The following is a 27,951-nucleotide window of genomic DNA, read 5'->3' as shown; positions in this document are numbered from 1 at the left end:
ATCTCATTCTTTTGTTCATAAAGCCATACAGCTTATAACCATAGATGAGAGCCAGGGTGACATTGACAAGGAAGTTAAGAGCCCATCCTATTTTTCTTTGTAGGGAAATTATGGAGGATTTCAAACAGATCAAATGAACCACATGAACCGTCTTCAGTTGTTTTTGAAAAAGTACATCCTAGTGATTTGTAATGTAATGTACTGATGGAAATTACATGAAATGGAGCTTTAATACAATACAATGACTTTTTCTGACAGCAAAACATTCTTTTATTTAAATGAGATGAAACACTGATGATAAATGACACACTAAACAGCAACAAACATTCTCTATGTGTCGTCAAAACCATCAAAACCAACACTGACTAGACGCAGACAAAAAGACTGAAATATGTTTTTAACCAAGACTCTTAAAATTACTACTAATTTATGGTAGTAGTTATAATCTCACTATGAATTCTTTATTTAATTTAAGAACAGGATAAATCAGATAAATGTATTTGTAGCTAAAAAAAAAAAAATACATATTTTGCAACGTACATGCTATAATATGCTATAAAAACGTATGAAAGCAGTACTATGTGTGTGAAAACAAAGACCACCCTTATCCAAAGACTGATTAGAATGAGAAAAAAAACTGACTTGGATATTAAAATGAAAAGAACTGATCTAGTTATATATTTTTTTTGCACTGATATAAGCTGTGCCACTAATGCTGTCTAGGACAACTGGCCATGAACGACTTCCTGCTTACCAGTAGCCTCACCACGTTCTCATTCTTCTTTGTTAGTTTTTTACAAGCCTGATCGTGGGTCACAAAAGTCATATCCCAGCCATTCACCTGCATTATTTTATCTCCCCTTTTCAAGCCTGCGATATGTGCTGGTCCCCCTGGTGTTACCCTGGTCACATAAATGCCTTTGTCAGTTTTGTCATCGGAGAAAGGGTTCTGTCCAGGGTCCTGGTCTATCCCTCCACCGATACTGAAGCCCATGATCAGATTATCTCCGTGCTGCATCTTCCTGATCTATCAAGAAACAACAAGAAACAAGAAGCCTAAAACATCTGTTGTTACTGTAACAGTCACAGGAAAAAAGGTAAAAATGTACAAGTATGTTATTCTCTTCAGGAAGAGCCTGGGGTTGAGTGGGTGTGGGTGACCAGGCTTCCTTCTATATAATGCAAATCAAAAAAATGATTAATTTTACTCAAAACACAGCTCGTCTGTATTTCTTTTGTTTCACAGGGTTATTGAATTGACACATTCACTTTAATAATAAACAACACTAATTCTGTCTTGTTTGTGTATTATTGATTAGATTCCAAAATATATGTGCTAAATGTACATTCTTCAGAAAAGTAATTTTAACAAAGAATACCATTTATCAGTGCTAAATTAAAAATTAAATTAAAAAAATTTAAAATTAAACTAAATTAAAAAGTATTTATAAATACAAATAAATAAGACATTTATTTATTTATTTAGGATGAAATATTACCTAGGCCACAAGGGAATACGTATTCTACCTCAGCCTGGTCACCTGAAAGGAAGCAAGAGTGTCAAAACAACACAGTTTGAATACATAAAACAGTAAACACTCTTGTACCCTCCAAAAACTAATTTCATTTAAGTTACATTATTAATCCCAAACTGGGAAATTACTTCTCTGCATTTAACCCATCACTGATTGAAACACACACACACGCAACATGCAACATGCAACATGCAGCAAAACACACAGGAGCAGTGGGCAGCATCACCCGGGGGAGCATATTGGGGGTTAAGTGCCTTGCTCAAGGACACATCAGCCAGCTAAGGAGGGTGGGGACATTATCACTCCACCACACTCAAACTTTTCCTGCCTGTCCAGTGGGGAAATCGAACCAGCAACCTGCCTTTCACAAGCCACTTCTCCAACCTCTAGGCCACGGCTGCATTCATTCATGTTTACTGGTTCTATCCCAGTCAGTCTGGTCTCACCAAGTGGCACATGAGTAATGTACCATTGACTTAAGTCATTTTGCATGTCATCATAACTCTTGTTTTTTTATTAATATTATTATTATTCTTTTTGTGATATTTTAGGCACAAATGTCTAAGTAATAAATAAATTAATATTAAAAAATAATGACTGGTGATCTAGTATAAAGCACAAGAAAATCTGCATATTGAGAAGGTTGGGTTGGTAGATGGGTCAAACAAGCACAAGTTAACTGAAAATACATAAATTTAACTTGAAGAAACCTTTTTAATCCAAAACATAATCTGAATGCTTAAATATAATCATGTCATTTTTACACAGCTAGTGGACATCAGAGAAAACTTTGAAAAATGTAAGGTTCAGTAAGCTGATTTGATATTACTTTGAAATTTTTGATATTTGATGCTTTTTTGCTGATGCTTATTTGAAGTTTATGTTTCATCCCTTTGAGGTACTGGCATTCAGTGCATGATGTTCCCCATCCCAGTGTCAACTTGGACAGGCTGCATTCCCCTGCAAACTTGCAACAAGTGTGTTGAGATAGTGAATGACAGGAGAGAGTATGTGTTTTACTTGGCTGGTAGTAGTCATAGATTTTGACCACAGCTGGTTTCAGTTTCTGCACTCCGAGCCTCTGTTCAAACTCTAACATATGGTTGATAGGGTTGTCCTTCATTAACTGTTGAGGAAAAACAGATGACATAATCAGTAAAAAATCTGGAGAGTATCATCTGAGAGCATCTCTTCAATGTGAATTCTCTCACCTCCTGTATGTATACAAGAACATGATCTTCATTATGCTCAACACGATCCACCAGCGGGGCACGTTGAAGCTGTGGTGGTGATATTCAGCTGGGTTATCCCACCATCATGACATCAACAATCAACACAAAAGATGATCGGTTTAAGGTTACAATAATGACTCACCCTCTTCAAAGAGTCTGGGTCTGGGACAAATCCAGAAAGCATTTTGATATCCAAGATCACCATGTTTGTACTGCTCTGCCTTCCACTGTATCTGTAATAGAACCATAGAAATATGGTGTTGTACACAGTATGACTGTGTCGTCTCCTGTTTTAAATAACCTACAAGACGGGATACTGTGACTAAACTTTCAGTATTTCACTATAGCTGCTCTAAGTGATTGAACATTACTTACAGGGCTTTCAGCTTCAGAGTGAGTTTAGGCCTCTGAGAGGTGCAGTTAGCTTCTGCTTTTACCTCCACACAGAAAGTGCTGACATCGGCAGGAGTTGGGATGTTATAGTGGAGAGAAATCTGTTAACAAAAGAAGGTTGTAATGTCCATGATGATTAATTCTGAGAGATTTTTTAAGCGAAATCTGACCATGTGTACAGGAGGGAAAGGTTAAGAGCTCATAGCCCACTGACCTGCATGGAGGCACACGCAGTGCCCTTCACCTCTACACTGTGCTTTCCTGTCACATCTTTCAGCGCCTCCTCCTGGTAGAGCAGTTTGTTGTCCTGGTTCACATCAAATGTGAGCTTGCCGCTGGGAGACTGGACTGTCACTGTGCTTGAACCCTCAGGACTGAACACCAGAGTGGAGTAGAGAGCAAGAGCCTGAAGAGCCACCACTGTGTCCTACAAAACACATATACAGCAAAAAGTTGGACCTCAATTAGTCCATGCACTATAGCAAATATGTTTACATGTAGATTTTGATGACACCACAATTCATTTTCATATTTAGTTAGAATTATCTGTAGGATGTATAAGGACATACACAAACATTGTTTTTGAAGTTACTAATCTTATTTTATACATTTAGTAGCAGTATCCATCCATCCATTTTCTATACCGCTTATCCATCAGGGTCGCGGGGGAGCTGGAGCCTATCCCAGCTGACTACGGGTGAGAGGGGGGGTTCACCCTGGACTGGTCGCCAGTCAATCGCAGGGCCAACACACAAAGACAAACAACCACACACTCTCACACTCACACCTAGGGGCAATTTAGAGTAGCCAATTAACCTAATGTGCATGTTTTTGGTATTGTGGGAGGAAGCCGGAGAACCCGGAGAAAACCCACGCAGGCACAGGGAGAACATGCAAACTCCACATAGAAGGGCACAGACCGGGAACCCTCTTGCTATGAGGCGACAGTGCTAACCACTGCACCACCGTGCCGCCCTAGCAGTATCCTAAGAAGATTTTTTTTTTAATTCTCTTGAAGTCAGTAATAATATCAGAAGCTGAGTGAAACATAAACACACAATAAAGATTCAGGAACAATTAAATACTAATAGAGGAGGAGGCCAGGGAGGCGGATGGAGTTAAACTTCTGAAAGCAGACAGCAGTGTAACAGCAAGGATCCAGAGCTCAGCGTGGCTGTAGACTGAATGAGGCCTAGATGTTTATATGGAGGCTGTATATGATCACGTGACTTTATGTAGTGCTCTTCTCATCAACCGACCGCTCAAAGTGCTTTATAACACATGCCACATTCACCAATTCACACAGGAATGGTAGTCATGGCTGCCACGCAGGGTGCCAGAATGCTCATCAGCAGCGATGGAACAGTATTGGAAGCTACTGGGGTTCAGTATCTTGCCCAAGGATACTTCAACACGCAGCCAAAGTGGGGAACCGAACCACTGAGCTACTGAGTAGTGGCCACCCTGACTTTCCCCAACACACAGAAGTCATCACCAGATGCAGGCTGTTTGGATATTCCAGATTGGGGAAAACGCTCACTTCAGTCCACAAAAAACTGACAAAATTTAGCATGCTAGCAGGGCATACAGCACCTGTTGCTGTGTGCAGCTGTTTAATGTCTTTTCACTGAATTTATCATCCTATGCTCAACCTAACACTGATAACACAATCATGACAGTGTAACTGTAAAACTGTCAATGTGTACAGCAGTTCTGCCTCAGTTACAGCTGTTTGTGCTGTACCTGTGTGGAGGAGAAGCCTCCGTAATGGTTCTGCTGCCCTGTGAGCCATCGGACGATGCGGGCGGCGTCGCCCAGGTCTTCAGCAGTAGGTGAGGCACTGAGTTTGGCAAGCAGCACGTAGGAGCTGATCTCCACAGACAGAGAGTCAGATGTTTCTGTTTCTGTTTGAGACCAGTGGAGAAGACCTCCTACAAAGAGACAAACAGACACAGGATCAAGTTACCTCAAGAGTTCCAAAGCAGTGATGAATTGTTTTACGGTGACTCACCTTGTTGTAAGGCAACCCTGTCCAGGTGCTGCAGAAGGTGAGCTCGGGTCTCCGTGTCTCCGACCAAGGTGAAGACGTACGCCAGCAATGCTGTGGTGTAGGTGTTGCTGAGGTTGCTGATGGACTCCCTGAGGCAAGACAGGCTCTTTTGCACTACAGGATGCTGTGAAAGACAAATAACATCACAAAAAGACAAAAACAACAAAAAGAGGTTCTGATCATCTCTAACAGTAATTATAGAATCATTGTTTCCTTTATTGGGGTGGCACGGTGGTGCAGTGGTTATTCTATTCTTCTATGTGGAGTTTGCATGTTCTCCCTGTGCCTGCGTGGGTTTTCTCCGGGTACCCTGGGTTCCTCCCACAATACCAAAAACATGCACATTAGGTTAATTGGCTACTCTAAATTGCCCCTAGGTGTGAGTGTGAGAGTATGTGGTTGTCTGTCTTTGTGTGTTGGCCCTGTGATTGACTGGCGACCAGTCCAGGGTGTACCCCGCCTCTCGCCCGTAGTCAGCTGGGATAGGCTCCAGCTCCCCCGCGATCCTGACGGATAAGCGGTATAGAAAATGGATGGATGGATGGATGTTTCCTTTATTTCCTATTTTTTACTACATTAAAAAAAGGGCAGCTGAAAATTTCTGGGCCACCTTCATTTCCTGTTTTTTACTGACCATATTGAATTTCAAGGATTCAAGGATTCAAGGAGCTTTATTGTCATTTCACACACGTAGAACATGAGCGGAACGAAATTAGTTTCCCCGGTCCCAGTATAAGCCCAATTGCCTAACAAAATAAATATAAATACACACAACGCTATATAATATAAAAACAGTGGAATATAAGAGAAAACAGTAGATGATATAAACACCAGTGTAAACAGTATAAACAGTAGTGCAAATGGCTGACAGGGTAGTGCAAAATGACCGTAGTGCAATGAACATGAGTACTTTAAAGTTCTGTGCAAATGCTGCATTGTGCAAAATGTTCCATGGGTGGTTGTTTGTGTGTTTGTTGGTGTGTGAAGTGTGAGTTTGGCAGCAGGGGCTACAGAGGACCTCCAGAGTTCAACAGTCTCACAGCTTCTGGGAAGAAGCTGTTCCTCAGTCTGGTGGTCCTGCTCTTGATGCTCCGCAGCCTCCTGCCTGAGGGGAGAGGGGCAAACAGTTTGTGTGAGGGGTGGGTGGGGTCCTTCATGATGCAGGAGGCCTTTTTCCTGCACCTGGAGGTGTAAATGTCTGTGGTGGTGGATAGGCTGTGTCCCACAGTCTTCTGTGCAGCTTTCACCACCCTCTGCAGAGCTTTTTTCTCACACAGTGATGCAGGAGCACAGGACGCTCTCCACCACACATCTGTAGAAGGATGTGAGGACCGAACTCCCCAGTCCGGCACGCCTCAGCCTCCTGAGGAAGTAGAGGCGTGAGGAAGTGTTGTTGCTCCAGGTGAGGTCGTCCGTTATGTGGACGCCCAGGCACCTGAAACTTGAGACCACTTCCACCGCTGTCCCTCCGATGTACAGGGGAGGAAGGGGGAGATGTCTGCCCCTTCTGAAGTCCACGATCATCTCCTTAGTCTTTTTCACGTTGATGCAGAGGTTGTTCTCTCTGCACCAACCCTCCAGGCGTTCCACCTCCTGCCTGTAGTTGGCGATGCGTCCAACCACGGCTGTATCATCCGCAAACTTCACGATGAGGCTGCTCGGATGTTGCGCTGAGCAGTCGTGTGTTAGCAGGGTGAACAGGAGTGGGCTCAGCACACAGCCCTGGGGAGAGCCAGTGCTGAGGGTGATGGGGGAGGAGGAGATGTCATGGATCTTCACTGTTTGCGGCCTGTCTGTCAGGAAGTCCAGGACCCAATTGCAGAGGGTGGAGCTCAAACCGAGAGCACTGAGCTTGTGGATCAGTGTCTGCGGAATGATCGTGTTAAAGGCAGATGTGAAATCCACAAAGAGAAGGCGGACATAGGAGTCTTTATTCTCTAGGTGGGTGAGAGTTGTGTGGACCACAGAAGATATGGCATCCTCTGTGGATCAGTTCTTCCTATATGCATATTGGTGTGGATCCACAGTGACGTCAATGCAGTCTTTGATGCGGGCCATGACCAGTCTCTCAAAGCACTTCATGACTATCGGAGTGAGGGCTACTGGCCGATAGTCATTCAGGCTCGTCACTGTGGAGGTCTTGGGAATGGGGATGATTGTAGCGGTCTTCAGACAGGTGGGGACCGTCGCTTGTTGGAGAGAGGTGTTGAACATGTCCGTCAGTACCTCTGTGAGCTGATGTGCACAGCCCTTCAGCACCCACCCCGGGATATTATCGGGACCTGCAGCTTTGTGTGGGTTTATCCTCTGGAGGGTCCTCCTCACTTCTGCTGAGGTCACGCTGAGGGGCTCTTCACCAGGTGGGGGGGTGAGTCTGGTGCTGAGGGGGGCGTCCGGGTCCTCAAAGCGGGCAAAGAAGTTGTTGAGAGCTTCAGGCAGAGAGGGGTCCTTGGGGCATTGTGCATCTTTGGTGTTATAGTCTGTGATGCACTTAATGCCCCTCCACATGCTCCGTGGATCGTTGGACGCAAAGTGTCCCTGGATCCTCTGGGCGTATGCGGTCTGCCGTCAGCTCTCTTCTTGCCGCCCTGAGTGCCATTCTATCACCTGACCTAAACGCAGCATCCCTGGCTTTCAGCAGAGACCGGACCTCCGTGTTCAGCCAGGGTTTCTGGTTTGCGTAGGTGGTTACTGTCCTGGTACTGGTAACATCCTCTGCACACTTGTAGATGTAACTGAGGACCGCAGATGTGTAGTCCTCCAGGTCCACCTCTCCCTCATGGACAGCTGCTTCCCTGAAGACCTGACAGTCTGTGCGCTGGAAACAGTCCTGTAGTGCAGGGACTGCATCGCTGGGCCACACGGTGATGGTCCTCTGCGTTGGTGTGTGGCGTCTGAGCAGCGGACGGTAGGCAGGAAGCATGATGGAGATGTGGTCGGAGAAGCCGAGGTGGGGGTGGGGGACAGCTCTGTATGCGTCTCGTTTGTTTGTGTAAACACGGTCCAGCGTGTTATTTCCCCGTGTTGGTATGGTGACATGCTGGTAGAACTTAGGCAGAGTGTCTGTCAGGTTTACGTGGTTGAAGTTGCGGTCCGCTCGGAAGAGAAGAGAAGCCGGAATTTGCAATGGAATAACTCTGGGTAGTCACTCCCTCTGTAAATCTGAACGCCTCATTGTAAGATAGATTCTTACTTTCAGGTGAGCAGCATAATTCTGAAAATTATATTCCATTTCTGCAAAAGACCCCACATCCACCACCATTCTACATACTGCCTGTACCTATATATATTGCCACTGCCTTCATTTGTTGTTTGTCAACCACCACAATTTCTGGTCAGTTCGCCATCACTATATTGTCATTCTGGATCTGGAAGTCCCGACAGGATCTTAACCTGGTCATTCTCAACATTCTCGACCACTTTGGTAGGCATCTTCCATTCTGACCTTGGGACTTCCTGCCCATACTCAGTGCAGAAGTTCCTGTATACTAAGCCAGCCGCCATCATACACTCTGTTGTTATGTGCTGGACTGTCTAAGCGACATCTTCACACAACCTGCACATGGGTTCCTGGTGTAGTAGACCCCATATATCTATTTTTATAGAGAGAGATACATACCTGATGACATAACAATGTCAAATAAAAAATGGACAATTTGTTTGTGTTAAAGTTGACATAAGAGTTCTGAAAACAGTTACTTACAGTTACTGACATGTTTGTTTCCAAAAAGGCAGCAGTGATGTAAGCGCTGAGAGTCACGTTATCTGATACACCACCCTGTAGAGAGGAAGCATCAGGAGGTATCAAAAACACGACCATCTCCAAATTCCAGTATGGCTTGGAATCTTATGACTGCCCATAATATGAAATAATTAATATTACTGAGTATGAGCATTCTGTTCTGCACCTCTGAAACCACAAGCAGCCCCTCCTAATGTACATAACAGAGCAAAACACAAAACTGTTCACTTTCAGGTTACCTTCATTCTGTTGTTAAAAAGTTTTCCCAACTGTTTAAAACAGCCATTTTTTTGCTGTTTACTCTCCAGCCAGGTCTTAGACTCTGTAATCTTTGCTGGGTCAATATAGATGAAAGACTGTGCTTTGACAAAGGATCTCAGCACAAAAGCAGTCAACCTGTAAGAGTTGAACAGACATTTGGTCACCATGCTGCACTAATTATGACCAGATGCAATGTAATTATCACTGCACTTCATGATTGAAGTTTATTTAATATGTTGTTCTGGGTGTGTGTCTACAAACAGACATCATCAGTCTCACCAGGTGTTCCCAACTCCTGTTCCAAAGGTGCTGTAAGCACCATTATTGTGCTTATAGTTCATCTGCCTTTGATAACCTGCATGATAATAGATAACATGCAAATCAAGATTCTATTTCAATTCAATTCAATTCAATTCAGTTTATTTATATAGCGCCAATTCACAACAAAAGTTATCTCATGACACTTTCCAATTTGAGCAAGTCTAGACCAAACTCTTTAATTAAATTGTAAAATAGAGAGAGCCCAACATTCCCCCTTGAGCAAGCACTTGGCCACAGTGGCGAGGAAAAACTGCCTTTTAGAAGGCAGAAACCTCGGAGCAGACCCCGGCTCAAGATGGGCGGCCATCTGCCTTGACCGGTTGGGTTGAGAGAGAGAGAGAGAGAGAGAAGATTATCATTCAAACAATTTGGTGAAATAAACAGCTCTTACTTTTTACATTAACATTGCTCACTGTCAACCATCAAGCTTAGTTAAATATTTTTTGTTTTTTAGTAATATTATAAGAGTTTGGTTTCTGGTATTTGTCCATTCCCCTCCTCTTTTTTCCTTTTCTTTCTGTGTGCAGTTGTGGGTGTGTCTGTCTTCCCTGGGATCCAATCTGGAGCTGAGCTGGGCATTCCTGATCCTCCTGTCTGCCTACCTGCTCTCCTGTTCCCAATTACTGCAATCAATGCCATCTTGACTCTGCTGCCCTTATAGTACCAGTTCCCAGTTCCCAGTACCAGTACCATTGCCAAACTGTCCTGCTACGCAGTGGCTTAAAGATCAGCCTACTCACAGCTTGCAAGATTTCTCCTGTTTTTTGGTTTTTTTTCCCTGCGCCAATCATGTGCTCTTTTTGTTCTCACTCAGGTTCACCTGTTTATTGCCCTTGCTCTGCTCCTGAACGGCGCAGCTGGCAAACAACTACCAGTTTGATTTTGAAACGGATAGTTTTCAGTTTTGCTGGACCCCTTTGTGAATTGAGACCTCTTGCACTGACCTGCCAGCCCACTTTGCCTCTTTTGAATCTCAGTTAGAGCCTTATGTTAATTACACTGCGAAGATTATTGCTTGGTGTAACTTTCACATTTTCTTCACTAAACTTTATCATAAAACGTTCTCCCTGGTCACGAGTGTTCTGCTTTTGGGGCTCCACTTTTGGAACCTAAAGAAATATGACCAAATGTGCAACCTCACCACTGGTCAGGAAGTTAGTGGCTTTTCCGTTGATGGTTGTGGTCAGTTGCTGTGTGCTCTTCAGGTACTGGAGGATGTAGATATTAGGGGCCAAGAGTGCCATGTTTTGCTCTCCACATCCATACGGCATTTTCAGCAATCCATCCAGGTTTCTCAGGACTCGGCCCAGGATGTCACCTGCACAAAAACACTTGTTAAAATATGTAAATTAATCTTAAACTTAACATAGATTAAGGAGACAAATGGAAAAATGAAGACAAGATAATCCTTTATTTGTTCCACATTGGGGAAATTCAAAAGGGTGTCATCTTCCACTCAGCCAAATCATAAAACGCCACAATTCATCTTTACCAGGTGAGGCTAATGCAATTGTCTTCCATCCAGCATCTCCCACAAGTCCCTCTCAGGCCTCCAACTAGTTCAGAACGCAGCATCTAGACTTCTCACTGGTTTTAACAGACGACATCACATCACACCTATCCTTGCATCAATCGACTGACTGCATATCCATTTTAGAATTGATTTTAAGATCTTACTGATCACTTTCAAAGCAAATCATACTTTTCAGAGTTGTTGACCCTCTGTGAGCCAGCCCTGGGGTGGGTCCCTTTTGTTTGTTCCTAACTCAAGGTTAAAGACTAAAGGTGACTGAGCTTTTGCTCTCCTCGACTTGGGAACGCCCTGTCTGAGGAGATAAGACTTGCAAGATCAGTGAGCTCTTTTAAATCACTTCTTAAAACCTACTTTTACAGACAAAGTGTCTTTTTACTGTCTTTTAACCGTCCTTTTATTGTCATTTTTAAAAATCATTTAAAAAATGAGTGCCGAATGTAGTATTGCCAATCTGCAAGATAGCATTGCTTTAGTCCTGCTTAAAATTTCTTTGGAACCTTATATGATTATTGGATTATTGGATATTGTCATCTGCAGAAGTCATCATTTTCTTAAAAACAAATCCTCAAGAGGTTTGCTTCAAGATGACACCATAACTATAAAAGAAAATTGATTGGAAAGTAACCTCAAATTATATTATCCCAGTCGTAATTTTCTCAATAATAGTACAGTAAATTAACATCACATTTGACATGGTTATAGTCAGGGTTATCTTGAACAGGATTTTACTGAAACTTTCAGCAGAGCCTTAAAGAAAAGTTCAATTATGAGAAAAATTATGAGTGGTATACTGTAATTTTATTTGTAATTAGACATTCCCTTTCATTTTCCACAAAGGAAACAGTCTAATTAAGTTGGGACTTATTTGGTGACTTCAAATTCAACAAGACTTCATTGAATCATGATGTGAAATATAATGAAGAAAAATTATTGCTGTAATGTAAGTCTTTTGAGCTTTTTGACCAATCCAAGCACCAGATAGTAAACAGCGCAAATAGTCTCACAAACTCAAACTGGTTTGACTTCATTATCATAAATGGCTGCTCATTTTAACAGTTCTATCTGTGTGCATGATGATGGGCAATCCTACTTTGGTACTCTCGTTGTGTAAATGACCACATCCAGTCTCAGAATACAAAAAACAGATCTTTGTTTCTATTTGGTGATTAAATATTTTGTTATACAGCAAAAGCTTGCTTTTTAATACTGTTTCAGAAAAGAAAATGAAATTACTAGAACAAACACTGAGCCATCTGTATGACACATGACACTTTCATACAATATACAGTGTATTGATGAAAGTGTCCAAAATTCCACCCAAATGGTTTCTTTTTATGCAGTAGTAGTTCTTCAGAAGGAAGGGAACCAGTTATCCCTCTTGTAATTATATTGTTAAAGCTACAATGAATTAAAATCAAGTCATCTGATTACCCAGCACTGAGAACGAAGCATGGGCAGATCCATCAATTACACTGTCAGGGAGCTGAAGCTCTAATTCCTCCGTCAAAGCCTCTCCTGGGTACATAAATAAACAAAACAACAAGTGATGAGTACAACTACCACAAATTACTTGCAGAAGTATTACACAATCCACAATTAGTGAATTAAATATCAAAATTTATATTGGCATTCAAATCGGGCTTACCACCCCAGTTTGCTATACTAAGCATAACAGTGAAGAACAAGTTCTAAGCTAAGAAGCAAAGAAGAGACATTGTTAAAAAGGTTAAAATGTGATGCAGGAGCAAATAGAAGGATAGCAGCCATGGCTTTATTAAAAACAAACAAACCAAGAAAAAAAAGTGTACTATCTACAAGCTAGAATATACCCCTAAAACACATGCACACACACACACACACACACACACACACACACACACACACCGACACACACACACACAGGGACTTGGCATGAAAACTCATAAAAACTTCATCCAAACTGACCTTTTGGACAGAGCAGCCAGTTAAAAGTTTTTGTCATCTCTGTTCCCTCAGCCTGATAGCAAAGGATGGAGAAAATCATTTAACTTGCACATGTGCACATCAACAATGTTTGTTTATTTGTTTTCAGGTATCTACCTTTACTATGAGTGGTTGTGTGACCACATCGATGCGACCTCTGACTGGTACGCTCACAGTATCATTGTCACATGATGCGTGGGATGCCACAGCCTCAGCAGTCACAGACACATTCACAACACCTAGAAAGATTAGAAACTCTGTAAAGATCAATTACCCATATGTTCAGTTTGTGCTGAAATTGTGTCAGAGTGTTGTTACTCTGTGGTCACCTTGGAGAGTGGAGTTCGTGGTGCTGTACAATATGAAGGTGGTTCAATCAGCAGCTCTGAACTCAACTCAACTTGACTCATGAAATATCACACATTGTGGTAAAGATTAGATCCTGCTAGTTTTAAAGGAGCAATTTGTAAAATGCAAGAAATAACAGCAGGAAAGACTGCGTGTAGAGTGGCAAAATTGCAATGAGTGAAATGAGGATTTATTTTGACCACATCAGAGGTGACTGCAGGAACAGGACTGCAAGTGACACAGGAGGGTGTTTTACAACGAAATGACAAATACAGTTATAAGCTCATCTTGGTTCGATAAAAGAGAGAAACTTTCATTCAGAACATGTACAGTGGTATATTTCTATTGAGTAAGTAAGGAAAATAAGTGTGAGAATATTTCATCTTGTGACATTCAGTGCTTTGTTTACTTATTAGACCAAACAAGAGAGCTTGTGAAATTCATCAGATTCACTGCTAGTCTATATCTCCAACAAGGGGCTTTTGGGCTGTTGCCTTGAGAGATACAAAGTGGTATCATGGGACTGGCTAGTTATCATATTGCATTTTTGAATGTTTTAACCTACAGTTCTAGTCACATCTTACAAGTTGCACTTTAGATATTTGTCAACTTCTTATGTATGCTGACCACACCAAAGCTCAGTGTGTATGCATGAAATATGAAATATGGGAAACTGGGAACCAAATTTTCAACTGCAGTTTTATTTCTAAAAGCAGAATAATAGAAATAGAAAGAATAGAAAGGAATGCCTAATAGGGTTCACAAAAGGCACTGCGACATGTTTGACCCTTACCTAGGACTGAGGGAAACATGGTCCATCCAAGGGTTTTGCGTTCATTGGCACATAGACATGATGTGTACTCATCACCAGAAAGAGGGGTGAGGGTGTAATCTAAGGAATAGGCTGGACTCACAGTTACCTGTTTGAAAAACACAATCTTACACTATTGACACTTTTTCACATTATATCAAAAATTTCATAAAATGTAAGGCAAATTTCTCTCTCTCTCTTTCTTTCACTCTCTGTCTTTCTTACTCTCACTCTCTCTCAAGATATGAATGGGGACCAAAAAGGAATTAGAATTAGTAGTAATACCAGGAGATCCAAGCACCAGTTACTGGTCGACAGGGCAGTCACTCAGGACTGCAAAACCAGGCAGGCCAACCTATCCACTGTCTGCCTGTCCACTGCCTGGACTGATTACAAAAAAGTCTTCGACTCAGTGCCACACACATGGATACTGGAATGCCTGAAAATGTACAACAGGACACTAAGAGCCTTCCTAAAGAACTCATTGTGGTTTTGGGAAATGACTCTAGAGGCCAACTCAAGGCCGGTTGCACAAATTATTATCAAGTGCAACATATTGCAAAGTTATGCACTATCCTCGTTGCTTGCTGTTCTGCATGGGCCTGAACCCTCTCAGCCAGATGATCACAAGGAGTGGCTCCGGATACCGGTTCCAAAGCAGAACAAACATCAGCCACCTCCTCTGCATGGATGACATCAAGCTCTATGTCAAAAATTAGACATCATCCACATCACCAGGATCTACAGCAACAACACAGGAATATCATTCGGATGAGATAAGTGTGGTTGCATGGTATCAAAGACAGCAAAGATGATCAAAACTACCAGAAATTAAACGACCGGAAGGCAACATTACAGATGTCCAGGCTAGCTACAAATACCTTGGGATCCCGCAGGCAAATGGAAATCATAAGGAGGCTGCAAGGAAGTCAGCTGCAGGCAGGTCCAAAGAAGTCAGTTGAATGGTAAGAACAAAGTCCCGGCTATCAACACATATGGCCTGCCAGTTAACAGATACCTCTCCAAAGGAGTAGAGAGAGGCCACTGATATCAAGACAAGGAAGCTCCTCACGATGCACGGAGGATTTCACCTTAAGTCCAGTTCTGAGACTGTACACTGAGACAAAAAAGACCCAGGAATACATTAGGAAGGTGGCCCTCAGAGATGAACTGCTAAGTGATTACTTCAGGTGGCACAGACCTGAGGATAACGGACTATCATGGAGGGAAAAGCCCCTACATGTACCACCAACAGAGAGAAGAAGTGGCCGATATCAAGGTATTTGCAGTCTTCTGTCACAGTTAGCACTATAAGTAAGTCATAGTGTCATTGTGAATGTAAAAGTGTTGATTACCATGATGCAGCTAGACAGGTAGTTAAAGATGGTTGCCTTCAGTTCAAAGTGCTCCCCCCGGATGACTGAGTAAGGCAGGCTGAGCTCGAGGAAGAAAGGCTGGAAGACAGTGAGCATCTTATGAGGAGCCAAGCCAAAACCCAGAGGGGACAAACAGAAAGCCTCTGTCTCCCAGGTGGTGATGGTGTCTGGGACAGTGACGGGCAGATCCTTCTGGCCAGACTCTCTAGAATGAAGGATGAACAAACAGACACATACTGTGAATTTGTGGCACATACTATTGTATGTTGTCAGTTTAGATTCATCTCAGGAATGTCATTAAGTCTGAAATTCAAAAAAGCTGCTGCAGAATTCACGCTGTTTTCTCCAAAAAACACAGTCATCCAATATTAATAATATAATAATAATAATGAATAAAGTTTTTGTTGTCAAACCCTAGAAGGTTAGGATCAGGATGAGTGACTGGGGTGGGCTTTAAAGGTTTTGCTGTGACTGGATGATTCTGTTGCCATCCTAGGAAAAAAATGTGTTGTAATGGATCAATGAAACAGAGGAGTTTCTCTCAGGAAATCACTGCTCATGCCCCATGCAAAATGACATGAGATAGATTTGGTGCCTAAACTAAACCAAATTCAGTTTCACATTAACTGGAGTCAGTGGAAAACTGCTTATTATGTTGAGGATGTGTTCAGAAATTGGGAATATTTTACATCATGAACAATATGTTGGTTATTTTCAAATCCTCTCAAATTTGATATCTACTATTTCATTGCCTTGCAGTACTGGATTGGTCCTTGTGGTAAAGAGTAACTCATAATATGTAGATGCTTGTGGGGCCGTGGCCTAGAGGTTGGAGAAGCGGCTTGTGATCAGAGGGTCACCGGTTCGATTCCCCCACCGGATGGGCAGGAAAAATTTGGGTGTGGTGGAGTGATTAATGCGATAAAATGCAATCTCAGTTTCATTCATCTTTCTTTACAATATGTCTGTCGTTTAATAAGGCTTGTTAGGCTCACCCAAGTTTCACCAGGTCCCATATCCAAGTCTCTGGGAAGAAAGTGCGAATTGTCTCTATAGGTGAAGAACCTCCATGTAATAACGCAGCAATCTCTATCAACCAGAGTCAGAGGACATGTAACATTAAACTTTACTTATGTTATGCTTGTAAATATTCAACATGCTTCACTTGATGGGGCCAAAGAGAGATGCCTCACCAAAGTCAGGCAGTGATGAGTGGTCACGAATGTAGTATTCTGTTCCCTTGAAGTTCACACACAATGGCATCCTGATGAACAAATTTGTAGCTATCTTCAGACCCAAACGCTATGGAAGCCAGGACATAAAAATGTCATTGCAAAGTCTATATTGTCTATATTATTGTATTCATTGTGCAGTTTGTTATTTGATATATTCCATAAGCTGTCAGTAATCAAGAATTTGAAATTTTGAAATTGCTGCACAATATACCTACACATTTACCTTGAAAACTGCATAAGCGTCACTTTTCTTGGGAGGTTCATAATGTATCCGTAAAGATCTTTTTTGTCTGACACTTAAACATGATATAGAGTCTTCAATATCCTCTGGGATACTGGAGGCTTTCTGAACAGGCAACAAATGAAATATCTGGAAAGAAAGACGAGGAAGATGAATACGATGAGGACCAAAATATGAGGACCAAATATTTAGTATATTAGTATTTAATATTTATTCTAATATTTATTTTATAGCAAAATTCTACAACTTGGGTATGCCTATTAAAATGTTGCCTTTCCCTCTCTGTGAAGGGAAACTACTCTAATACATTGTCATATGGGATGGAAGGCAACAAAAGGTAAGATTCCAAATTACCAAAAAATTATTCCAAAAATTACGCTTGTAAATCTTCAAAGCATCAGAAAAACTAAACCTCTGTTTAGACAAGATTTATTTCTGAAAGGGAGTGAGTGATTTTACATCTCCACCAGAATTATAATTACAACAACAATTACCTTTTTTTCTGGCAAATTTGTGACATCCACATATTCTAATGCGGATTCTGCTTGAAGAGGTGCTGGTCCTTATGCTTTTTAACTTCTATTTGTCAGCTCAGTAAGAAATTTGACTTCAATAAAATGTTCATATGTTTCCTTTGAGCTCTGTTTTTTTGTCTGTATTCCTTTTGGAAACCATTAAAAAAATATCATTTCTGTTTGCAATGTAGGCCTACCTATGGATGTAAAAACAGCTGGATTTATGGGTGTTTACGCATAGTGGAGAAAAGATAATGATATCCTCAGTAGGTGTGAGTGACAGTGAGGGATATCAATATTTGTTTCACTTCTCAGTAATAAGTTATGACTCTGAGAAGGAGTACAATTTTTGATTTGCCTCATGCTTAGCCTCCCCTTTCCTCCCCTTTGCCTTCTCTTACACCTCCCTCAGGAGGCTTTTGGCTTCCCTTTTGACTTTCTACTGCTAAGTGTCTGTGTCTATTATAAGCCATGCTCTATCCTAATGGTTAAAATGCTGATTAAATTTACTGACCCTTGTCTTAATGGCCAGCTTCACATGGGAGGTCAGTGTTTTCGACTATTTTAGCTAGAAATAAAAATGATGTTTGTTAACAATAATGTAACAATCATGTAAATCCCAGGGTATACTTCACTACTTTGATATGGAACATTATAAAAAAAACTTAAATAATCATACTAAATAATAAATACTGAATATGCTGTAGTTAATCATGGCAGTTACCTTGTCTGCATTCAGAGTCTTTCCTGGCTCCCTGATGAGGACGCTCCGGTCAATGGCGCTCACGGCACACAGGGAGCCTGGGTGGGCCGTCACCTGCAGGGTGGTTTCTTCTCCTGGTACTGCTGAGGATGGAGAAAACTCCAAGGACACCTAACACACACAAACACATACATACACCCACAAGCACATAATTGGTTTTTATAATACAGTTTGTACACAAAAGATACATTTCGTAATTCTTTTGATGACGGCGGGAGTGGTCAGATTTCTGTCTAGGAGCTGGTAAATTAAATTGTCAGAGGGCAGATGGATCTCAGTGGTGAACAGAAATACACAGCTCAGAATATTGATTTAAAATTGTGATGAAATTCAGTCAATAGTTGATTTGGCTGATACAGTGAGAAACTGATCCATCTACTATACTGCTTTATCTGTTTGTGTGCTCCTTCTCTCACACCCCACCCTCCTCTCGCTCTCTCTCTCTCTCTCTCGCTCCCTCTATCTCTGTCTGTTCTTCTCTCTCTCTCAACCCAACTGGTCAATGCAGATGGCTGCCCATATAGAGCTGGGTTCTACGCCGAGGTTTCTGCCTTCTAAAAGGCAGTTTTTTTCTCGCCACTGTCGCCAAGTGCTTGCTCAAGGGGGAATGTTGGGTTCTCTGTATTACAAAATTTAATTAAAGAGTTTGGTCTGGACCTGCTCTAATTGGAAAATGTCATGAGATAACATTTGCTGTGAATTAGCGCCATATAAATAAACTGAATTGAAAACTGAAATGAATCTGTAGGGGTCGCAGGAGAGGCTGCTACTCCTCCCTGCTGACAACGGGCAAGAGGTGGGGTATACCCTAGAATGGCCATTACACAACAACAGACAATCACACATGCTCACACTTAGGGGCAATGTAGTAATATTTAGACATGTAGGCAGCCAATGGTTTTGTCCATGATAAAGCTCAAGAGAGAAGGAGAAGAATCAACTTTATTGGCAGTATATATATTTTTACATACACATACTGAATTTGACTACTGCATTTAACCCATCCTTAGTTGAACACACACATGCAACACCCGGCAAATTACATGCAGTGAAACACACACAGGAGCAGTGGGCAGCGTCAAGCGCCCGGGGGGTTAAGTGCCTTGCTCAAGGGCACATCAGCCGGCTAATGAAGGGGAGGGAGCATTTTTTCGCATTAATCACTCCACCACACCCGAATCCGGTGACCCTCCGATCACAAGCCGCTTCTCCAACCTCTAGGCCACGGCTGCCCCAAAAGAGGTGTCCAAAGCCAGTTCAATTCAATTCAATTCAGTTTATTTATATAGGCAGCCCATATTAGCATAACTAGGCACCAGCCTAGGCCAGCCCTAACTATAAGCTTTATCAAAAAGGAAGGTTTCAGGTCTATTCTGAAACATAGAGAGGGTGTCTGCCTCCCGGACCAAAACCGGAAGATGTTTGAGCTTGATAACTAAAGGCTCTGGTTCCCGTTTGAAGTATCTAGGAACCACAAGTACCCGTGCATCTTGGGAACGTAAGACTCTGGTGGGATAATAGGGAACTATCAACTCTTTAAGATATGATGGTGTCCAACTGTTCAGGGCTTTGTATGTGAGGAGAAGAATTTTAAACTCTGTCCTGGATTTTACAGGCAGCCAATATAGAGAATCCAGCACGGGAGAAATATGGTCTCTAATGCTGGTTCTTGTGAGTAGTCATGCAGCAGCATTCTGAATTAGCTAGAGAATCTTTAGAGATTTATTGGAGCAACCTGATAAAAGGTTGTGAAGATGTGGTCAAATAGCACCAACCATCCACCCATGCATCCATTTTCTATACTGTTTATCCATCTAGGCCACATGGGGCTGGAGCCTATCCCTACACCACAGAATGTAGCCTTGTAATTTGGAGCTAAAGATGAGAGTTTGACTTTGACCAACAAGCCTAACCAAACTCTCTCCAGAACAGATTAATCCTTGAATTTATTAGTTGTACAGGCTTCAAGTTTGACCACATCTTCACCACTGGCTTTGGAGTACTTCTCTTGAGCTTTATCATAGACAAAACCACTGTGATCTACATGCCTAAATACTAGGCCAAACCTTTATATCGTTACTCACCTAAATCTGACAACCTCAGATTATTTTACAAATCCTTTCATTTTTTTTACACTGACCTCGTGGCTGAAGCATTTCTCAGTGGGGAAGTCAGCACTGTGGGCAATCACAATCTCATTGGAGAGAGCAGTGTAAGCCACAACCTGGACATATGGGGCCATCTCTGGAGACACTTCCAAAGTAAAGGATACCTCACCCTCATTCACTGCAATAGCAAACCAAATGTTATGATCAAATCTATCAACGAGCACAACAGATTATTTAATCTTAAGAACGTTATTATACCCCTTTAACACCCCCCCCCCCACCTCAAGCTGCACTGCCACATACATATGCCACATGTTGCACTCTCCCTACTTGTCACTTAAACACACCCTCCCAGTTTAGTGGTCTGTTTAAGCTGCAAAAATTTAGCCCTCGGCCTGCAAGCATACTACTGCTTTGCATCAGCAGTGTTGCTTGTTTTCTCAGCCTCACCACTACCCCAGCATCCACCTGCAGACTCTGACAGGAGGATCAAAATGTTTTCTTATCACTCCCCAATATCTCATGTCAGCATATCTGCAGGGAGTGATGAGGTTGGATATGCCAAGCTTTAACATGTTCTGCCACTTTAATATACACTGAAAACATGAGTTGTCTTACTGAACTACAATTCTGATTATGTGTAGAACATCTTTAAGCCATCTTTACCTACCAGAATCATTTTGCACTTCCACCTTCTTATGTCCTTGCATGACAATGGTTCCTCTGGATAAGATCTGGAAGAATTGAAAAGAAAATGATCTTACTAGAAAAAACACAATACACCACAAAACAAAGAATTTTACCTTCTGAATGTCAACAGCACCTGACCTATATTGTAATGCAATTAAACTCGGTCCCAGCAGTCGATACCCAAATCTTAACTATAATAAGGATTGTCTGTCCCCGTAACAGCAGACTCTAGCTCATAGTGTTAACACATTTCGTCCATTACTCACCAAATACATCACATCCACAAAACCCTGAGGTTGTCCTACGATTGTGTACTTGATAGAGATGTTCTCTGTTTTGTTACAGGGAAGGGGTTTCACTTTATTCTTCACTTTAACAGAGCTGACTGTGGGTGATTTAGAATGAAAAGAGGATGGCCGGACTGGGGACAACGTGTGAAGTGCATCCTCATAGTGGGGAGTTTGATACATCGGCTCCCATCCTTGTGTGAGACTGGCCTGTATTGAAGAGAAGTGTTATTAGGCAGCTAACACTGACCAAGCTGGTCACAAGCAATAAAAGCTGTTATGGATATTGCTTAGTATATTTGTCAGTGTAAGTTCTCAGTCATACAGATCATGGTAGCTGAAGTGCTAGAAACAAAGGCAACTGAATTTCTTTTAAGATTGTTGAAGATGTTTCACCTCTCATCGGAAAGGCTTCTTCAGTTCTAAAACTAATGGGGAGACCCAGGTCATTAACATCTAGTGGGGCTGTAACCTTGGGGATGGTCCTGAGGGTCAGGAAGTATCAACGACATCTTCAACAACATGAAAAAGAAATTGCCTTTGCTTCGAGCACTTCATCTGCTTAGCATGTTGTTAAGCGAGAACTGTCAGAGGTGTCAGGGTAGTTATAACAATAGCAAGTATCCCTGCTAGTGTTACCCAAGTTACTGACACTTTGCTAATTCCCTTCTCTTACCGTCTGTGATTTTGTGAACTTATGTTCTTCTGGGTTACAAATAAAAAACAACCCCATTTAGGATAGAAACATCCTGTGCAAGGCAGCTAGCTACATATAGTAATTATTTCCAGAGCTGAGTCCAAACATTGTTTTTGGTACTGTTCCTGTGTATTTTAATTGAATAAATAGTCTAAAGCCAACTTATGACAACTTAACTTAAAATTCATTTTAAGTCACATCTATAAAGTTTTATGACTGTGGACTTAAGCATCATGAGGGTAGCCATAAAGCATTATAAATGCATTATACAACACCATGAATTCCCATATAACACACTATAGATGTGGTCTTCATGAAAAAAAGTGTCACCCTGGGAGAAAAAGTTCACCCTGGGAAAACAAAGTCATGACCCGCCACACTCTGCCTCTGACTGGCTAGTACTCATGAGGAAATTTTTACCACTATCATGTCAATACCATTGCATTACTAATACCATAAGTATTCACTTACTTTTAGTAAGATTCTTCCTTTGTGGATGGCTGTGTTTAATGAGAAACTGGCGATACCATCATTGTCAGTTGTGAAGTTCTGTAGATACTGATTTGACCACATTTTGAAGTTAAACAAATAGATGAGCTTGTCAGCAATAGGTGTATTGTTGAAGTGAACTGCTTTAACCTATTGGAAGCAAAAAGATGGTACTGAGAATGCACATGGCTTCAGTTACACTGTATTCCTCATTGTGAAAAAGTGAAGACCACATCTTTCACTTACTTTTCCATTAACAGTTGATCCTCGGTCATAAACCTTAGGTGTGTCAATAAAAAACAGCTTTCCAATAACATAAGAAATCTTCACTGTTTTCTTTTTAGAGTATGAAATACCTGGAAGAATGGCCTCTATGTTAAAACAGTGTGCTTGCCATATTGTTGAAACATCTATCAAAAGCACTGGCTTTTTGAAAATATAATAACCAAAACTTGCCTGTCCCCTCCTCTTCCCCTCTGGCTATGAGATGCAGTTCATGCTGAAGTATCCATGGGTGGTCAGCTTTGATAGTGGACATCTTAATTCTAAATGTGGAACAGCCATTTTTTTCTGTCTAGATAGTACAAAAATAAAAACATGTTGTATGAAAAATTTTTTGCATCACTGAAAAATTATTTACCCACTAAATCATTTATCACACCACCTGAGCTTGGAGGGATATACCCACAAAGTCCAGTAGAGGACTCCACCTGTGCGTATAGAACTAGGGTTACAATAGAACCTCTTGATATTGTTTCCCTGTAATGTATGTCCACTGAATTGTATCTGAGTTTAAGTGTAGGGATATAACTTTTTTGAGAAATTGGATTTTAACTGTCATAATTCCATTCAGAAACAAATTAAGTCAAACTTGATTCTTGATTCAATAATCAAAAAAGGGCACTATTTACATTATGAACCATTTCTACCCAAAATATCCTGTGGAGGGGTCTCCAGGAATACAGGGTGGATGGTGTTGTAGCTGAATATGAAGTGGCTGAGGCTATGGATCTCAGCTGAAAGTGGATGGATTGCACACTTCAGGTCAGAGGAGAGTTGCTGCCCCAAGTTCAAGTGTCTTAGCATCTTGATTGTAAAATGGAGATCGCCAGGCGGATTGGAGCAGCTGTTATGCTGTTATGCAGACGCTGTACCAGTCTGTTGTGGCGATGAGAGAGCTGAGCTGAAAGGCTATATTCAACCCTGACCTATGGTCGTGAGCTGGGGGCAGGGATTGAAAGAACAAGTAGGGTGGCTGGGCTCAGCCTTAGTAATACAGTGCTCAATTCAGGAGGCGCCCCCACTCCCACCCCAACCCCCACCATCCACTGTACCCCCTACTCTTCCTTCACCTCACTTTTCACTTGTAATTTAAACTTTAATTAGGGTGTGGTGGAGTGATTAATTTTGCTCGCTGGGCGCCTGACAGTGGCAGCCCACTGCTCCTGTGTGTGTGTTTCACTGCATGTAATTTGCTGGGTGTTGCATGTGTGTTCAACTAAGGATGGATTAAATGCAGAAGATGAATTCAGTGTGTGTATGTAAAAATATATATACTGTCAATAAAGCTGATTCTTCTTCTTATACGTCAGCTACTGACCTGTGTTAGATATCTAAGTCTTATGTTTTATGTATTGTATTGTGTTACTATGTGAAGCCACAGCAACTGTACCTGCTTTTGCTCCATGTAGCATGCAGCTGTTTTGTCATGTGTCACTCTAGAAGGGGGAACAAGTGGACTGCCAAAACGTCTCCACAGATGTTGAGGTTGACACATCTCAAGTTTAATGCTGCCTGGCACAGGCTGCCCATATGTATATCTGATTAGATGGAAATTTTGAACAAAATCAGTGTGTTGTTGAAAAGGGTTGACCTAGTCACTGATGTAGATTGTTTCAAATGAATAAAAGAAAAGCTGTATATCTGAGATAAAGTCTCATTACTTACTTTGCACAGACTTTCACTTTGATTTCCTCCTGTCCAATGCTTATTTTATCAGACATATTTATTGTGACCTCGAATTTCGGCAAAACTGAGGACAAATTATGGTTGTTAACGTTCCATGTTCATTACAAACTGTGGAAAAGAAAAAGAGTGTAACTTACCATATTTGTCCACCTTGAAGTCTTGATATATTTTGTTTCCATTAATCCACACACCAATTCTGTAGATTCCTCTCTGGGCCTCAGAGTTCAAGGAGAAAGATAGTTGCAATATTTTACCTTTGGATGTGGTGTTCAACCACTGCCCAATGCGGTTGGAATTAGCATCCTGTTAAAGAAGATGAACGGAAACAGTTCAGCCAAAAATGAAAATTCTTTCATTATCTACTCACCTCCATGTAGATGGAAAGTCAGGCAAACAAACAAAACTTTTTTCGTAATTTCACAGCAATACAGCATTCTTCTAAATAACCACAGAAAAAAAATCAAATATATTATGGCTCCAGTATAATAATCCAAGTCTCTGGATTTTTTTTTTTAAACAATTCCCAGCTTCACTGATTGTTTAGGACAGTGGTTCTCAAACAATTTCACGTCAAGGCCTCCTAAACTGACACAAATGACACTACAGAGCCCCATTTTGATAAGATTTCCCCAAGTGTCTTCCCTTCTGATAAGAATTTTGCCCTTAGATGCTTAATTACAGACTCATTTATGGATAAAATTTTCCATCAGCATGGGGGTAATTAATTTTTGTGTAAACTGTTCCCTTAATATGATTCAAATTCTTGTCAAACAGCTATTTACATTATACAAAGATAAGTCTGTTGATATCTTACTTTTAGAAGTCTCATACACCAAATTTCCAACAAAAGTTGACTACAAAAAATGAAGCCTAGTGCCTCCCCAATACACATTTATTTGGTTGTAGATATTTTCCTGAAGCTTACCTGAATTTCAATGATGTCATACTGCAAGAAGAGAGTACACAGAGATGAGAGGGTTGTTCTTAGAGTTATATCCAAAAAACATGATAGCAAACCTTGGGACAGCAGCCCCAAACTGACATGCATCTGAATGAAACTCAATAAAAAGTTAAATGAAGCTTTAAACAATGTCCTAATGATCACTACAGTGATGTGTCACAATACAGTTATACTAAATATCGACCTGCAATGATGTTGTCATGATTTTACTTGTTTTGATGATTTGTCCTCAGTACTGTGGTTGTACTATTGACCTGGAAATAACACATGCTATTTACATAAACTGCTTAAACACATAGTCGGGGTTAAAGAGCACACTTTCTGTTTCATTTTACTCTGTTTGATTCCACTCCACTGGCTGGTTTGATTCATGTGGCTCATTGGGGCATAAATTAAAACCATTATCACTCAGTACTACTTGAACTGTGTTGGAATGAGGTCTATAAAAGGTGAATAGACATTTCAAACACTCACCAGCTCATCAGCAGGTCTGAACTTAGTGTCCAATGAAATGACCCTGAAATGCACTGAGAGAAAATTTGAGTGCATGAAGCTTCTGTACCTTAAGAGGTGTTAAACATCCTAATGGCTCTTAGAAATTAATGTATTTTATCAATGCTGAAATTCATTATTATCACGTTTCATATATGAATTAGTTACTAATTTGTTTTTCATTTGTCAGGTCTTTAACTTTGGAACAATATTTATGCAATCAAAAACAATGACACTGTCAACACTGAGGATTTAAGATGAACTACTGTAACATCTGTTCATCAGCAGAGCTACTCTACCAGTATTGCATTTGAGTCAAGAAAGACACAGTTTAACAAGGATGCAGAGGCTTCATCTGATTAAGGTTTTCACTTACCTGTTTGTCCAGGAAGGTAGAATGGTTTATCTGTCTGGATGAATGTAATTGGCCGGTAGACTTTAATCAGGACTTTTCTGACTTCTTCCAAGTGAAATGTGCCACCTCGTACCTCTACCTTGAAATTCTGCACCTCATTATTCTGCACTGAAGGAGCCTGTGGCAGAATATAGAGGCCAGCCATGTGGATCATGAACATAGAAAAATATTGAACTGATTTCTATTGGTTCTTACTTATCTTTAAAAAAAATGTAAAATCTTGGACAAACAATTTAGATTTCAGATATTCAAAAAAGACATTTGTGGACTAGATGAATCAAACTGAAACAAACTGAGTGAAAAAGTGACCTGAAACTGAGCACATGTATGAAATTCTGTGCTGGATGTCTTCTGGAAGAGGACTGTCTCCTTCTCTTGGGAGATCAGAGTAATGTTCATGACCAGAGACTCAGTGGCCTTCAGAACACTCGCACAGAATCTGGTCTCCGCTCCAGCTTCAACAACTGCAGGAATGGCCACCATGAAGTGGCTACAATATGGGAGAGGAGATGTCCAGGTCAGGGTCAGAAGATCAGTCTGAATCCCCTCTTTAACACTTAACTGCTGTGAAAGTGAGTAGCTATTAGAGTCTCAGAAAAAAAAATTGTCAAAAAGATTCAGTGAAGATGGTCAGAGTTTTTTGTAAAAGAGCTTTACGTTCACATAAACAAAGTCAGAGTAAGACTCCAGAGTCACACTGCAGACAGACTGGCTGTGCACCCCCTTTTATCTTAAACTCGCCCTTAAGACCAAGCCCACATCTCCTGGAGAAACTGCCGACACACCTTTATGGGCGTGGTCTAGCCGTATAGAAACATTTTAATGAGGGTTGGAGCATGCTCTGCCTCACGTAGGCATTTGAATGAGAGCCCTTGCTTTTGCCAGGGCCAAGGATACTCTTGGCAGTTTCTGATCTTTTTAGTCAGCAGTTTCTCCTTGAACCCTGAGCCACATCTCTTCAAAGCCCCATTGCTTTCTTTTGACCATGCAGCATAGCATTAAATGTGAGTGAATTGACCTATTGACTATAAGTCGATATTCAGTACATACTGGGATATTCTGTAATATAGAGTATATTTTCTGAAAATATTCCAGTGCATTTTTTATCATCGTAATATAGTGATATGTGGTATATAGTAGTACTACAGTGTTTTCTACAGAATCAACCACAGCAACAGCCATGGAAAAACATACACATACAGTAGATATCCGTGAAACTCAGAAGATATTATATACATACATATATTACATCAGAATGAACTCACCAAGCTGATGAAAATGACAAAAACTGAAACACAGTACAGGTTTCTTTAACTCAAAACTGTCCTGTAGACAAGTTAGAGCTAATGTATAAATGTTTTTCTGATAATTCAGGCGAACTTACGGTCCTGCCACCGCTCGACCAACAAACATCCAGCTAAGACAAACTAACAGTGTCCAAGCCCACGTCTGAATTCCAGAAAGACCCATGACTGACTGACCATGAGATGAGCCTCAGAGCCTCCTCCTTAAATACTCTCTGCTC

General features: G+C 41.2%; 1 protein-coding gene across 1 annotated transcript; it reads right to left on the bottom strand.

Moving 5' to 3' along the window:
* Positions 1 to 193: 193 nt before the first annotated feature.
* LOC124058819 (alpha-2-macroglobulin-like) lies at positions 194 to 27,913 on the bottom strand. Its single transcript, XM_046388372.1, has 36 exons — positions 27,811 to 27,913; positions 26,736 to 26,916; positions 26,388 to 26,544; positions 25,994 to 26,046; positions 25,484 to 25,504; positions 24,696 to 24,861; positions 24,538 to 24,622; positions 24,263 to 24,410; positions 23,047 to 23,164; positions 22,837 to 22,946; positions 22,573 to 22,740; positions 21,384 to 21,614; positions 21,098 to 21,161; positions 20,460 to 20,605; positions 18,281 to 18,430; positions 17,024 to 17,170; positions 16,759 to 16,867; positions 16,561 to 16,654; positions 15,545 to 15,770; positions 14,172 to 14,298; positions 13,148 to 13,269; positions 13,013 to 13,064; positions 12,500 to 12,583; positions 10,676 to 10,852; positions 9,493 to 9,568; positions 9,192 to 9,348; positions 8,914 to 8,988; positions 5,172 to 5,334; positions 4,904 to 5,091; positions 3,375 to 3,587; positions 3,143 to 3,261; positions 2,910 to 3,000; positions 2,747 to 2,815; positions 2,556 to 2,661; positions 1,500 to 1,541; positions 194 to 1,027 (listed from the first exon to the last, which is right to left on the bottom strand). The coding sequence occupies exons 1-36, from the start codon at positions 27,894 to 27,896 to the stop codon at positions 1,002 to 1,004; spliced, it is 4,347 nt and encodes a 1,448-aa protein (XP_046244328.1). The 5' UTR covers positions 27,897 to 27,913; the 3' UTR covers positions 194 to 1,001.
* Positions 27,914 to 27,951: the final 38 nt, after the last annotated feature.

The sequence above is a fragment of the Scatophagus argus genome, chromosome 5 (genome assembly GCF_020382885.2).
Source record: "Scatophagus argus isolate fScaArg1 chromosome 5, fScaArg1.pri, whole genome shotgun sequence".
NCBI classification, from domain to species: domain Eukaryota; kingdom Metazoa; phylum Chordata; class Actinopteri; family Scatophagidae; genus Scatophagus; species Scatophagus argus.
The sequence above is the reverse complement of the archived record's forward strand: the minus strand, read 5'-3'. Positions and strand labels throughout refer to the sequence as shown.

What these genes read in the sequence shown, in the direction of transcription:
- LOC124058819 (XM_046388372.1), bottom strand. Translation starts at nt 27,896, where the DNA reads ATGGGTCTTTCTGGAATTCAGACGTGGGCTTGGACACTGTTAGTTTGT. An exon ending in GATCAACTGTTAATGGAAAA is followed by an intron (nt 22,741 to 22,836) that starts GTAAGTGAAAGA and finishes TGCTTCCAATAG; the next exon opens with GTTAAAGCAGTTCACTTCAA. An exon ending in ACGCTTATGCAGTTTTCAAG is followed by an intron (nt 16,868 to 17,023) that starts GTAAATGTGTAG and finishes TGGCTTCCATAG; the next exon opens with CGTTTGGGTCTGAAGATAGC.